We start from the raw sequence: 14,859 nt of genomic DNA, 5'->3' as shown, positions 1-14,859 counted from the left end.
TCCCCTAGGACCTGGGAGTGCAGCTCCCCGTCCGCGCCCCCGACAGGGACCTTGGTTGGGTCCTGGCCCTGGGACCTCTTCCCCCAGCGTCATGATGCGCAGCTCCTGCCGGGATCAGGTCCCAGAGCCGTGACTCCCTCCCTCGTCCCACCCCTCTTTCGAGCCAGCCTCTCAGCCTCGTTCTGGGCCCTCCTAGCTCTTTACCTCCGGAGTCCCTCCCAGCCCTTGGGATTTCTGGAGCTTGGAACCCCCCACTCCCTTGATTTCACTGCTCGGACCCTCCAAAAACCTCCTCCAGAGTTCCAGCCTCTGAGCCCCTGCCCTTCACTCTCTTCCTCATCCTCTCACATAGACTCCGGCTCTGACCCCTCTTTCCCCAGAATTTCAGTTCACGGGCCTGATGCTGGATGACCATCCCCTTTCCTTTAGTTTCCACTCCCAGCAGGATACAGGAACCCTTCCATCTGTGGGGAAGGGAGGTCTAAGTTATACTCCCTCGCTTTTCCCCATCCCTGTATCCCCAACCTTGAGCCCCAGCCCCAAGCCTGAGATCCTCTTTCCTATATAGAAGCTGGGACCCAGCTCCCGGTGGCACTAATGGGAAGATCTTAGCAGTACTGTGTGTGTGTGTTGGGGGGGCGCTAGTCAGAGCAGATGCTCCTTTTCTGGTCTCTGCCAGCATCTTGTTGAGACAGCCGTCACACACACACACACACACACACACCAGCTGTCCCCTCTGTGCCCTGGCCCATACCCTCTTGACCTCAAGCCAAACATACCCCCTTCCCTTTCCCAGGGCTGCCAAGGTGTTGCTCTGGAGCTGGGCCAGCCCCCTGCTGCCCAATGTGTCAGGATCTGGCACTTGTCCCAGACTGTGGGTACAGGTTAGCTGGCTGGCAGACAAGCTAAAGACACGGTTCCAGCCATCTCTGGAAAATCTGGCCCAAAAGTAGCTCAGATGTGGCCTGGCATGAGAGACAGCCACGCCCCTTCCAGTTGTCCAGACCTTGAATGTCCCACAGAACAAGCATTGGTGGTGCCCCACCCTTTTTGATGGTACCCATTAGACAGATGCAAAAAAAAACCCAGGACTCAGCTGCTAGAGGGATTTGATCAGGATTACAGGGAACAAATGGCAGAGCAGGTGCTTCCTGGCTCCAGAGAGCTTTCCTCTATGCAGCATAATTACAGGTGTACCCCAGAGTCATGTCTGGCCATGTGGGGAGAGGGCAAGAAGGGAGACAGCTCCTACCCTCAGAGAGCCCAGGTGTCAAGCCAAGCATCACTTACTGAAATGTATTGAATGATAACATGGAAAATGAATAAAGAATGAACATGTGCCCTTCACCTTAAACTCTGCCTTTCTGATATGTCTTATTCTCATGCAATCATTTATTCATTCATCAAATGTTACCTTGGAAACCATGCCCTGGAGCCACTGTTCTGTAGTTAAGGTGCTCCTCCTGTAGTGGGAGAGACAGACATGGCTTCAGTATGTGAGAGATCCAGGGTGGCTTTCCAGAGGTGGTGATGTTTGAGCTGGGTGTTGGAGGAGTGGGGCTCAGTTCCAGTGTGTGTGTGTGGGGGGGGGGGGGGGGGGGGGGGGGGGTGAGGCAGTGCAGGCTTCCTGGGTGGAGAAAGGAGTGTGCCCAGACACTGGGTAGGTATAAGAATTAGTGTGGATAAGAGGTGAGTGAGGGAGGCCTTGAATGTTAAACTTTATTCTGCAGACAAGGAGAAGGCAATCAAGAGTCAGACATTCATTCCTTCAATAAAAAGGTACTAACTGAGCATTTACTATGTGCTGATTGTTCTAGATGTTGGAGATGTGGCAGAAACCAAGGCGGACAAAAGTCCTTGTCCTCATAGAGTCCACATTCTAGCAGTAGAAAGAGATGATAAACAAAAATAACTGACTAAATAACATATATAACTGTGGTGACATACTATGGAGAAGATAAAGTAGGAAAGAAAGGGTAAAGGGTGCTAGGTTTAAGGTGGGAATTCCAATTTTATTTATTTATTTACTTATTTTAGAGAGAGAGTGAGAATAACTTGTTGTTGCCACGACCTGCATGGCGAGTTCAGGATGACTTGCAGGAGGGCTGAGGACACTATATAAGAAATATAAATTTTGAAGGAATGGGGGGCCAGGTGGAAACCTCTTGCATGAAGAGGAACCTAGACTGGGTCCATCTGCTTTTTATTCACTTTGAATACACATTTGCCCTTTAGCAATGCATAGAGGCAGATCAAAGGTAAAGTTTGGTAAAGGTAAGGATTATCAGGTCAGGAAATCGCCTGGAGCCATTGCCATCATAGCAGGAGCAAACTTGTGCTGATATTCAGCCATGCTGAATATCGAAGTCCATTGGTCTTCCAATGTCTCTTTTGCACTTTTATGCTAATACTGTTTGCTTTAGCCTCTGGCAGTTGTTCCACTTATTTATGCATTCATTGGTTGTTTTTTTGTATGTGCCCTGACCAGGAAACAAACCCTCCCCACACCCACCCAACTTGGCATACCGGGACTATGCTCTAACCAACTGAGCTACCTGGCCAGGGCAAGGTGGGAATTCCAATTTAAATGAGATGGTCAAGGGGCCTGAGAGGGTGGTATTTGAGTAAATAAATATCTGAAAGAGGTGAGGGAGGGCGCCATGCATATCTCTGGGAGAAAGCATTCTGGGCAGAAGGAACATTAAATGCAATGACCATGAGAAGGGAGCATGCTGGAGAAAAAGCAAGAAGGCAAGGATGCTTGGAGCATTGTGGTGAGGACGAGCTCAGAGGAGCTAACGTCAGAGAATTGAGGAAGGGGCCTTGTAAGTGATAGTGTCCTTTGGCTTTTAGTCTCTCACTGGAATGGGAGCCACAGGAGGGTTTTGAGCAGAGGAGGGACATGATCCATCTTGGCTTTAACAGGATTACTCTGACTGCTGAGTGGACAATAGACTGAAGGAGACGCGGAGGACGTAGATACATCATTTAGGAAGTGGTTGCAATATCGCAGGTGGTTGGGATAAAGGTGATGGCAGTGGTAATGGTGAGACGTGGTCATGTTCTGGATACATTTTAAAGGTAGAGCCAACAGAAAAAGAGAGGACTCAAGGATGACTGGAGTCAAGGGTTGTTGTTTTTTAAATACATTTTTACTAGAGGCCCAGTGCATGACATTTGTACACGGGGTGGAGGTTGGGGGGTCCCTGGGCCCAGCCTGCACCTCTTGCAGTCTGGGACCCCTCGGAGGATGTCTGGGCGTTGGACATCCCCCGAGGGCTCCTTAGTGCTGCCTCAGAGGTGGGAGAGGCTCCTGCCACCTCCGCTGCCCTTGCCAGCCATGAACCGGGCTTCTGCCTGAGTGGCGCTCCCCCTGTGGGTGCTCACTGACCACCAAATCATTGAGTGTCTGCCCCCTGGTGGTCAGTGCGCATCATAGCAACCAGTCATTCTGTTGCCCAGTTGATTTGCCTACTAGGGTTTTATTATATAGGACTAGAGGCCAGGTGCACGAATTCGTGCATGGGTCAGGTCCAGCTGGCCCACCCCAATCACGGCCCATTGGGCTGGGCCAGCCAGGGGAGGGGACGCGTATGGTTGGGTAGCAGGCCCCGCCCCCTGGTCGAACTCCTGGTTGAACTCCCTGTCAAGAGGACAATTTGCATATTAGCCTTTTATTATATAGGATTGATTTCAGAGAGGAAGGGAGAGAGAGATAGAAACATCAATGATGAAAGAGAATCATTGATCGACTGCCTCCTGCACACCTCCTACTGCAACCTGGACATGTGCCCTGACCTGGAACTGTGACTTCCTGATTCACAGGTCAATGCTCAACCACTGAGCCACACGAGCCAGGCTTGGAGTCAAGGGTTTTGACCTGAACACCTGGAAAGATGGTGTTGCATTTGCAAAGGTGGAGAAAGAACTCAAGGAGGAGCAGGTTGAAGGTGGAAGTAAATCAGGATTTGGGGTTTGGACCTATTAAAGTTTGAGTTGCACATTAGACTTCCCAATGGGGTGGGCAAGTAGGCCATTGCCTCTGTGAGTCTGGAATTCATGGGGGAGGTCCAGGCTGGAAGTGGCTAGCGTGGACGTTTCCAAAGCCAGGGCAGCGGCCCCTTTGTAGCGGCATGGAGGACAGCTGGCTGTAGCAGGCTGCTGTGGTACCCAGGAGAGAGACCAGAGACTATGATCTGAATAAAAGCAGGACCTGTTGGACTGCAGAAAAGTGTCAAAGGCACTCAAGAATTTATTTAATACTACTAGAGTTTATTTCAATAATTAAAAGAGTATGTCTGTTGTAAAACATGAAAACAATGACAGATATTATGAACTAGAGGCAACAGGCCCTGGTGACTCTGTGCAGATGAGAGCAGAACTGGTGCTCAGAAGAGGAACAGATCTAGGGAAGGGGAAGACTTCAGACCAGGATGTGTAGCCCCGACATCCAGGAAGACATGTAGACAGTAGATGAGGATTGGTGCGGAACACCGGCTGGAGCCTTGGGAGGCAGGAGTGGTCTGTTTTATGTAGAGATGGAAGTTGTGGGCCACAGCCCAGGGTGTGTGTGTGTGTGTGTGTGTGTGTTTGTGTGTGTAAGAAGAGACAAGGGCTAACGGTGGAAGTGGAATGCTCCCTCATACGTGAGGGATGGGCAGAGACAGAGGAGCCAGAGCATGGCAGGGGTAAAGCAGGCACTGCTGCACAAGATGCCTTGGGTCCTCCAGCTTCCTGGGGTCAGGGACCACTTCACAGAGGCAGGCATCTGAACTGGGGGCCAGGGGGAGAATAGCGCTTAGTGCTATCAGAGCACTTACCGTCCTGGGTGTCTGTCCCTCATTAGATGAAGGAAAGGAACCGGGGCGTGTTCTCATTGCTTACCCAAGGCTGGCACAGACATGAATTGTGGGATGAGTGGTAAACACCTGCACGCTGGAATGAGCAGCGTTCCCATAGAGGGGCACTGGGAGAATGGCTGGGCATTTAAAGCTCCCAAGTCCCCTCAGTTTCTATTGCACAGGTTGGGAGGGTGAGGCAACCCCTTGCCCACTGGATCCCAGCTATTGATAACTGCTGCCATCTGCTGGTCAAGGCCAGGGTTGCCTCACCGATGCCATCACAGCTCAGTACCCGTTTGCCCAGGTTGGGATGAGGACAGTCAACACCTGCCTTTCAGAAGCCTGTGGACTGGTGGGAGAAACACCTTGGCAATGACAAAACAATGATGGGCAAGTATAGGGCTGTAGGCGTCTGAAGGAGGAAGAGGAGGCAGCTTTGTGTAGGATTCAGGAACAGAATTGTCTCTGGGGCAGAGTTATGCAGGGTGCAGAGCAGGAAGGGGGAGCTGACTCAGGCTCCGAGAGAGAGAGAGAGAGAGAGAGAGAGAGAGAGAGAGAGAGAGAGAGAGAGAGAGAGTGAGAGAGAGAGAGAGAGAAAGAGAGAGAGATTCTCTCGGTGTTGTTTTCTTTAATATATTTTTTATTGATTTCAGAAAGGGAGAGGAAGAAAAACAGAAACATCAACATCCTGCACGCCCTACGCCCTACCTACACTGGTGATCGAGCCCACAACCTGGACATATGCCCTGACCGGGAATAGAACCGTGACCTCCTGGTTCATTGGTCGACACTCAACCCCTGAGCCACACTGGCTGGGCCCGTTGTTTTTCTGCTGCTTTCTGACAGGCTTACTTCCTCTTTCTCCTCTCCTGGGAAGTCTGGCTCCTGGCTCCTCAAAGTGCTGGTCATTGTGTGAGGTGCCTCGTCTAACCTTTACGTGACCCTATCCGTGGGTCTCCATGAGTCCACTTCACAGATGAGGACCATGAGGCTCAGGAAGGTAAACACAAACAAGGTCATGCGGTTCGGGTGACATGGTTTGTAAGCTGCCCAGCTCTGCATATCCCAGCTGTTTAGGCCACAAAGCCCAGCCCCCTGCCCGGATGGGGGGCAGGAGTAGTCTGTTTTGTGTAGAGATGGAAGTTGTGGGCAACAGTCCATGGAGGGTGTATGTGTGGTTTGTGTGTCTATGGAAGAAGAAACAAGGGCTAAAGGTGGAAGTGGAATGCTCCCTGACAGGCAGCTCTTTTTTCCCCTTCTGGCCTCCCCTACCATCATCCTGTAACCATCTCCCCTGAGCCTGTGCTCAGCCATCCTGGGGGAGTTGGGAAGTAGGGAGGTGTGCGCATCTGGGAATAAGTCCCACTGCTCAGTGTGTGATATTGAGGAAGGGCTTTGCGACAGAACTCACTATGTGCCCGAATATAAGGCTATTCACTCTTTTTCCCAATGAGAAAAGTAAAAAAATTTTTGGCCCAATATTCTAATTTGAACATTTAGGGATTCAGATGAAATAAGCAGTTCCCTACTTAAAATAGTTAAAATATTTAAAATTTAAAATCACATGCTTTTTAGAATAACTTTATATGTTTATTGATTTTTTTTACAGAGAGGAAGGGAGAGGGATAGAGAGTTAGAAACATCGATGAGAGAGAAACATCGATCAGCTGCCTCCTGCACACTCCCCACTGGGTATGTGCCCACAACCAAGGTACATGCCCTTGACCAGAATCGAACCTGGGACCCTTGAGTCCTCAGGCCGACGCTCTATCCACTGAACCAAACCAGTTAGGGCTAGAATAACTTAATTTTGAAACAGTTCTTTTCCAATTTCATGAAAGTATATTCAAACCGCATCTTCACCTGTGCTTGGAAATACAGCACTTTTTTTTTTTGTATAGGGCGTAATGTCACAGGAAGGCCATAGTATTCTGCCACCCGTGAGGAGTAAGCCCAAGTTGCTGTTGGATGTGTTGTACAGAGAAGCCATTCTTCAGGCGCTCTGCTCTCTCCACACCCAATATACAGCACTTTTTACATCCATGAATGATGCTATTACTGGAAATATTATTCCAATCATGAGAATGGTTGTTTTTCATCTAAGTGATGGATTAATATTTGTGATCTCTTTAAGGTCTCACCTGGCCAGCATGGTTCAGTGGTTGAGCGGTGACCTATCATGGTTCAATTCCCTGTCAGGGCACATGCCTGGGTTGTGGGCACGATCCCCAGTAGGAGGCCTGCAGGAGGCAGCTGATCAATGATTCTCTCTCATCATTGATGTTTCTATCTCTCCCTCTCTTTTTCTCTCTGAAATCAATAAAAAAATATTTTTTTTTTAAAGAGAGAAAGTGTAAAAATATTTGGAAGTAACACCACAAAAATATCATGAATAATATTGACTACTAATTTCATATTAATAGCAAAAATATCCATTGAAATTAAAAACATACCATTATCGGCCCTTCCCTCATTCAAGTCATGGAACCAACATTCTCACGAGTACCCAGCACTGTTCTAGGCACTAGAGAAACTGCAGTGAATAAAACCAGCAGAAACCCTTGCCTGTTTGGGGACATTCTGGCTGCCCCCAATGGAGCGGACACACTGGAGCAGAGAATAAAAAATAACTAAGAGGAATATAGAGTATGGCAGGTGCTGTTAAAATCATTCTCTCTCATCATTGATGTTGCTCTCTCTCCCGCTCCCTTCCTCTCTGAAATAAAAAAATATATTAAAATAGCAGTCACCAGGTTCTCCCTCATTCTCTCTCCCTGCTTCATTTTTCTCCACAGCACTTCTTACCTTCTTATATCCTCATCCATTTGTTTATTGTCTGTCTCCCCTCATTAGCATGTGAGCTCTGTGAGATTAGGGAATTTTGTCTGTCTTCCTGTTTTATGTCCATCACCTGGAAACATGCCTGGTACATAGTATGTGCTCAATAAATATCTGTGGAATGAATGAATGAATGTAAAGCTCTTAGAAATGTTTGATAGCCCACTGGCAGCCAGGACCATGCATGAGGAAGGCACTTGAATAGGGTGGGAGGGCAGCCCTGTAGTAGCTGAGCCCATGTAAGGAGGGCATTTAAGTTAGGGGGAGCTCAGTTGTTTTTGGAGATTAGCTACATACGGGGGGTTGAAAAAATTATGAAATATATTGAAGACAATTGTGGCAAAGGGGTAAAATATGTAAAGGAGGAAAGTTGGGATGAACCCCGTGCTGTTGGATTAGAATTTAAGCTCTAAATGTAAACTTTCTTCCATATATGTAAATTGTATTAGTTAGGGTTCTCCAGAGGACCAGAACCAATAGAATGAATATAGAGAAAGAGATTTATTATATGGAATTGACTCACGGATTACGGAGGCTGCAAAGTCCCACAGTCTGCCATCTGCAAGCTGGAGACTTGGAAAGCTGGTGGTACAGTCTGAGTACAAAGGCCTGAGAACCAGGAACACCGATGATGTAAGGACCAGTTCCAGGGCAGGAGAAGACCAGTATCCCCCCTCAAGCAATCAGGAAGTGGGAGAGAATTCAACCTTCCTCTGCTTTCTCTCCCTATTCAGTCCATCAGCGGATTGGATCATGCTCACCCATATTGGGAAGGACCATCTGCTTTACTCAGTCCACCAACTCATAAACTACTCTCGTCCAGAAACACACTCAGAAATAATGTTTAACCAGTCAAGTTGACACATAAAATTAACCATTGCATAGATAAGAAAATAAACGTAGTTGTGTGTGTTTGTGTGTATAAATGTGTGGCTACTGAGTGGGCTGGGGAGCAGAGATTACCCTAATTGCAACAAGCACACCTAACAACCAGATCTTAGTTTTTAAATACTATTTGCCATGAAAACACACACACACACACACACACACACACTTACACACACACTCACACTCACACACACTCACACAAGTCCTCTTGTAGAAATGGCTGATTCTAAGGCTGGGGAAGGGTGAAACAAGATGGGCCTGGACTATCTTGCTGAGCCAGAAAGAAAGGCAGTGTTCAAAGTATGATGTCACATATGAAAACGGCAAGAGGCCAGGAAGGGGCACCCATTGGCCAAACCTAAACCTGGTACAATCTGAGCATTGAAATAAGCAATAGGAATGGGTTATAATGCACTGACTAAAATAGGAAACCAGAAGTCCATTTGATATAAATAAATGGGTAAATAAATGGGGGTGAAGAGACATTTCTTTGCAATAGAATGCCAACAAGTAAGTGCAGAAGAAATGGTGAAGTTAGAAAATCATCATTTGCAATGGATGCTGAAACCTATCGGTGAAAATGGGGTGAAGAAAAGGAAGTTTCAACATCTCAAAGTAACTCCCTTCCCCAACACTTACCAATCACGATCAAGTGGTCAACGTTCACACCCCCAGTCCTGGTTCCGAATGATATTGGACACGAGAACACAGCATCATTTCTGTGATTTATCCTCACAAAATGTGTAACAGTGGTCCAATCATGAGGAAGGATTGGACAAACGCAGGGCGAAGGACAGTTTAAAATAACTTCTCTGTAATCTTCAAATGTGCCAAGGCCATGAAACTCAAAGGCTGCTAATTGTTCTAGACTCTAGAGTGAGGGAGACTGGAGAGATATGACAACCAGTAAATGCTTGATACCATATTAGATTTTTTTTAATCCTAAAAGAATTATTTTTTTTTTGGACATCAAAGACTAGTTTGGACATCAAAGACTAGTTTGGAATTGTTTCCAAATAAAAAGTTAAAATGAAAAAAAACAACAACCCACAAACCTGGCAAAAGTGTTAGCCCTGACCTAACCGGTTTGGCTCAGTGGATAGAGCGTCGGCCTGTGGACTCAGGGGTCCCAGGTTTGATTCCGGTCAAGGGCATGTACCTTGGTTGCAAGCACATACCCAGTGGGGAGTGTGCAGGAGGCAACTGATCGATGTTTCTCTCTCATCAATGTTTCTAACTCTCTATCTCTCTCCCTTCCTCTGTAAAAAATCAATAAAATATATTTTTTAAAAAAGTGTTAGCCCTTTGCCTGGCTGACTCCTGCCGGCCTGTGGACAAGCTCCTGTGGAACCCCCTTTGACTAACGGGATGAAGGGCCCTTGTGCTCCCACTGCCCCCTGGACCTCCAACACCCTTTTGTGATTATATTTATGCTTTGCCTTTACTAGCCCTGGAGACCCCTGTCTGGTTCATGGAACAGAGTAGCCTCTTGAAACACCCTGAATCTCAACAAAAGGGGTGTTGCATCAGGGAGTACAGCTCAACCCATCTCTTTGCCTGGGCTTCAACCTAATAAATTGTCAAGTCTAGCTGTTGGAAATGCACCTGACTGAATGGGACCTACCAACAACCAGGAGTGATGTCTGCAAGGGGTTTCCGGGGGCCATATAGGAACTATTTTGTTCCTTTTTAATAAATTTTTGGTTAACACTGGTTAACAAGTCTACAGGTTTGAGGTGCACAATTCCACAGCGCATCTGTACACTGTATTGCATTCACCACCCCAAGTCAAGTCTGCGTCCATCACCATGTATCCCCACTATACCCTCCTCCACTGCCCCCCGCCCCCTTAGGGTTGAATTGAGGACCTAATCCTCAAGCTGCAACCTTGCTGAAGAGGCCTCTCAATGGGGAAAATTCCCTTTTACACCTTTGATGTCACTGATATGCTCAATAACCACATTGAGAGTGGGACACCGAGACCCCCTTCAGAGCCCAGCAGACCCATCCATGCTCAAGGATCAGAATGGTGGAAATATTGGAGGAATAAAAAGCAATATTGCTAGGGAAGATGGACATTCAAGATGTTAGGAGCCCTAGTTGGTTTGACTCAGTGGATAGAGCGTCGACCTGTGGACTGAAGGGTCTGGGTTTGACTCTGGTCAAGGACACATGCCCAGGTCGTGGGTTCGATCCCCAGTAGGGGGTGTGCAGGAGGCAGTTGATCGATGATTCTTTCTCATCATGGATGTTTCTATCTCTCCCTCTCCCTTCCTCTCTGAAATCAATAAAAACATATTTTAAAAAAAGATGTTAGGAACTCTAGCTGGCTTGGCTCAGTGGTTAGAGTATTGGCTCCTGGACCTAAGAGTTCGATTCCCAGTCAAGGTCCCCCCATTGCAGGTTCCCCAGTGGGTGTGAGAGGCAACCAATCAATGTGTCTCTCTCACATCCATGCTCTTGCTCTCCCTTCCACTCTCCTCCACCCCTTCCACTCTTTCTAGAAATCAATGGAAAAATATCCTTGGGTGAGGATTAAAAAAAAAGATGTTAGGAGGAATGTGCCAGGAATGGTTAAACATTTTTCTTGTTTTCTGCTGAGGTGAGGTTACAGTTATAAGTGTGGAAATGCCATTCAAGGTACCAAGATGCCAATCCTTCAAGTTGGGGGGCTGGGCACCTGTTTCTCAGCGTCGGAGCAGCCCTGGCTCTGTTCCTTCTTACTCATTTCCTGACGTGGGGAGAGCACCCCCCTTGGGTAAGGAATGCAGAGAGGCTCTGGGCCTGGCTGGAGGATTCCAGGATTTAGAAGAGGCAGGGACCCGCCTGCCTGCCTAAGGCGGGGCTTAACAGGGAGTGCCTTGCCAGGAAGGGAGGGCAAAGGGCTATGTCCTCCACCTGCCCCACCCGGCTGACAAGAGTTCCTGTCACAAGCCACCCTCTCTGTCTGGGGCCCCTGAGGGGTAAGTATCCTCCAACCCACCTTCTCTCTTTCCTTGGGGTCAGGTGAGAACTCCTTTCTTCCTTGGGGGTCCAAACACCGTGCCCCCTCTGCTTACTCTTCGGCCCGGCACGGACCACACCTGCTACCCCTCATCATGGCATAAGTGCCTCTGCTTTACGTTCACAAGTCCATGAGACCGGGACACTAAGGGGCAGATACAGAGTGCCTCAGACCCTTCCCTTCCTGATAACAGCACAGGGCCAAGGCCAGGGCGGAAGGGCCCAGAGAGGGGCACCTCATCCAGGCAAGCCCATGATCACGGTTCCCTCCTCTCCCACCCTGCAACAGAGCCCAGAATCCTAAGCGGCTGGAGCACTGGGGGACACCCAGACAGAGCCCTCGCTGGACCAAGTCCTCCAGGAGCGGGATGAAGCCATTGCCAAGTGAGGGGCAGCTGCTTGTGGGAGTTGCGGGGGCAGTGCTGGTTCAGCCTCAGGACTCTGTCCTGCTGGGAGAGGCGAGGGGGAGGTCAGGCATTCATGGAAGAAACGCCACACAAGCAACTTTCTGTGTCACGGGGCAGGGGCTGTGGCCATATCTGCCCACCCGCAGGGCCCAGCATCAGATCTGTAAGTCCTCGGCCTCAGGCTGTTCTTTCTGCCACCTGCAGGAAACGGGCTGTGGAGGCTGAGCTGGACACATGCAAAGCCAAGTTACGAGCTGCAGAGGCCCAGCTGCTGGAGGTCCTGGAGGAGAAACTGCGACTGAGGCAGGAGGTGGAGGCCTGGGAGGTAGGGCGGAAGTGCCAGCTGGGCCTGGGAGGTACAGGGAGACAGGCCCGGGTCTGCCTGTTAACCTTCTCTCCTGCCCCCAGGAGGACATGCAGCGGCTGGTGAAGCAGCTGGTCGAGAGTCAGCTGCAGAGAGAGTCCAGCAGCACTTTGAAAGCCCCCATGCAACCCGGAACTGCCAGGACCCCATGGGTTCAATTCCCCCAGCGTTGGTGGGGGCGTTGGTGGTGAGCGCGCTCAGCCCAGAACCTTGAGAGATCAGTATCTTTATTCATTAAAACTTGAGGTCTGACCACCTTCGCACCTTGTGCCTTCTTAGTGCCCACTTGAGTCCTTCTGTGCAGAAACAGGGAACGAGATGCAGGGCCTTGACACCTGGGGTTTCAAACATGACCCCCCCTGGCCAGCAACTCTCAAGCCAGGAAGCCTCGGATGGCAGCCATGAAGTCCTGTGGGCGGTCAGCGTGGATCCAGTGCCCAGCATCAGGCACAGTCTGTATTTGGGCCATAGGGAAGAGCCGTCTAATCTCAGGGTGGTGGCTGGGGCTGTCCATCGAAGAGAAGGCCGCCAACAAGGGATGAAAGTGGGGACATGGGAAGAGAAAGAAAAGTGAAGGTGGAGCAGGAAGAGGTGGAGAGCTATATGCCCTGTGGTGTTTCCAAGCTCTCAGGAGCTCACTGCCCACACCCAGCCCCTCCCCAAGGCAGGCTCCCCAGGCTGGCGCTGGGTATGTAAGGCATGCCCTGTCTACCTCTCAGCCTGGCTTACGGCACGAATTCAGAGTTTCCACCGAGGAGGAAGAGGGTAGGCCCAGAGTAGGATTCTTGTCGTGGTGGGAAGGCTAAGATCTTGTCCACATGCTGGGCCAAGGCATCCAAGTTCACTCTCCACACAAAGCGTCCGTCTACCTCCACCAGGTTGGTGAGCAGGAACTGTCGCACAGCCATGTCCTGTGGGGGGTGCAGATGGAGGGGCTCCCTGTGAGGCTTGGGCTGCCACTCGTCTCTCAACAGGTCCCAACCCAAACTATCCAGGGCCTTGGGGGTTATCACCTGAATAAGAGAGCTGAGCTGTTTATCGGCCAGTTTGCGGGCACTGGAGCGGGACACCTTATCTGGGATGTCTATGGTTTTCATGGCTGCCATGTAGGCTGGGAAGTCTGAGCTGGGTGTAGTGTTCACTGGGCTGATGTCCACGGCAATCAGACGTTCCACCAGATCTGGCTGTGGGAGAGAACTGGACTGGGGACCAGCCTTGGGCATGCACAGTGGGTTGCAGGCATGGTTCCCCGATCCTGAACTTGGTCATCCCAGGCTCCTTTGAGTCTCAGGTTGCCTGCTGGGCACTCAGGATCTACACTGGGTGGGAGGAAGCCCTGAATAAGGTCGGCTCACCCTCTGTAGTGCCAGCAACATGGCTGTCTTGCCTCCCATGCTGTGGCCAATGAGGACACAGGGCACTAGGCCCAGCTGGGGCAGGAGGTCCTGCAGGTCCTGGGTCATGGCCTCATAGCTCATGTCTGGGCTGTGGGGGCTGTCACCATGGTTCCGAGCATCCACTGTCAGCACCTGGGGAGTGGGATGAGAGGGGGGCAGCACTAGCATCCACACCGGGGGCATGGACAGCCAAAGGCCTGCAAGACCTGCAGGCCGAGAGGGTGGAGAACCTGGAGAGAGATCCTGAAGCAGAAGGACTCAGATGGTGAGACGGCCCAGTTCCCAGACCTAGGAGGCCCAGGTGAAGAACCTGGGGTCATTGACACAAAAGAGAAGGCCCAAGTTGTGTGACCACATCTCTGAAGGTCTGGCCTGGCTGGGTAGCAACTCCAGAGAAAGAAGACGCCAAGAATTTCCAACAGTTGAAGCACAGAAGGATGGACTGCTCTGAGAGATGAAAAGTCCGCTGTCATCCCTGGTGAACAAGCACGGGGCCCCGTGGCGGGGAGGGTGTCTGCACTGAGGCATTGGGCAGTGGAGCCCAGCTCAGTTTGCAGCCTGCAGATGAAGTGGAAGCACAAGGGAATGGATGGGCCTGGGTCTGCCCTGCAGGCTGCATCTTTAGGTCAATCTCTCCTTTCATTTTCGCTCAGAGAGACCTGTCACTGCTCAGTCCGGTCCCAGCGGTGAGGGTAGAGGAGCTGGCCCCGCCTCAGCCTCATCCCGGATCCCCGCCCCGCAACCCTACCTCCCTCGGGACTCCGCCTCCCCCGGAAGCTCACCCTCCGGCCTGTCTGCCGAGCCAGGGCCTTGGCGATAGAGTTGAAGTTGGTTTTGCAGCCGAAGAGCCCATGCAGAAAGACGAGGGCCGGGAGGGCCGCCTCCCCATCCAGAAGCGTGTAGGAAAGCGGCACGGATCTCCTGGACGGGGCAAGGATGGGGGCTGATCTGAGCCGACTGGGGAAGAGGTTTGGGAGAGCGGCCTGGGAGGAGGCGGGGCCAAGCGGAGGAGGTGGGGCCGTCGGGTCCGCACCGGAGGAGCAGGGTTCATGGACGGCCTCCCACCGGGTGCCCTTGACTGACCTCGGCTCGGCGCCGCGGTGGCCACTGCTGCTGGGTGC

At 50.6% G+C, this 14,859-nt stretch overlaps 1 protein-coding gene across 1 annotated transcript; it reads right to left on the bottom strand.

Moving 5' to 3' along the window:
- Positions 1 to 12,555: 12,555 nt before the first annotated feature.
- Positions 12,556 to 14,859, bottom strand: ABHD11 (abhydrolase domain containing 11; the record flags this gene model as incomplete). The annotated part of the gene is made up of 6 exons (XM_006773415.2): positions 12,556 to 12,847; positions 13,071 to 13,252; positions 13,355 to 13,525; positions 13,697 to 13,870; positions 14,521 to 14,659; positions 14,822 to 14,859. Coding segments are annotated over 6 exons (837 nt in total), but the record flags the coding sequence as incomplete, so codon positions are not given.

This window comes from Myotis davidii, unplaced genomic scaffold (genome assembly GCF_000327345.1).
Source record: "Myotis davidii unplaced genomic scaffold, ASM32734v1 scaffold726, whole genome shotgun sequence".
NCBI lineage: Eukaryota > Metazoa > Chordata > Mammalia > Chiroptera > Vespertilionidae > Myotis > Myotis davidii.
The sequence above is the reverse complement of the archived record's forward strand: the minus strand, read 5'-3'. Positions and strand labels throughout refer to the sequence as shown.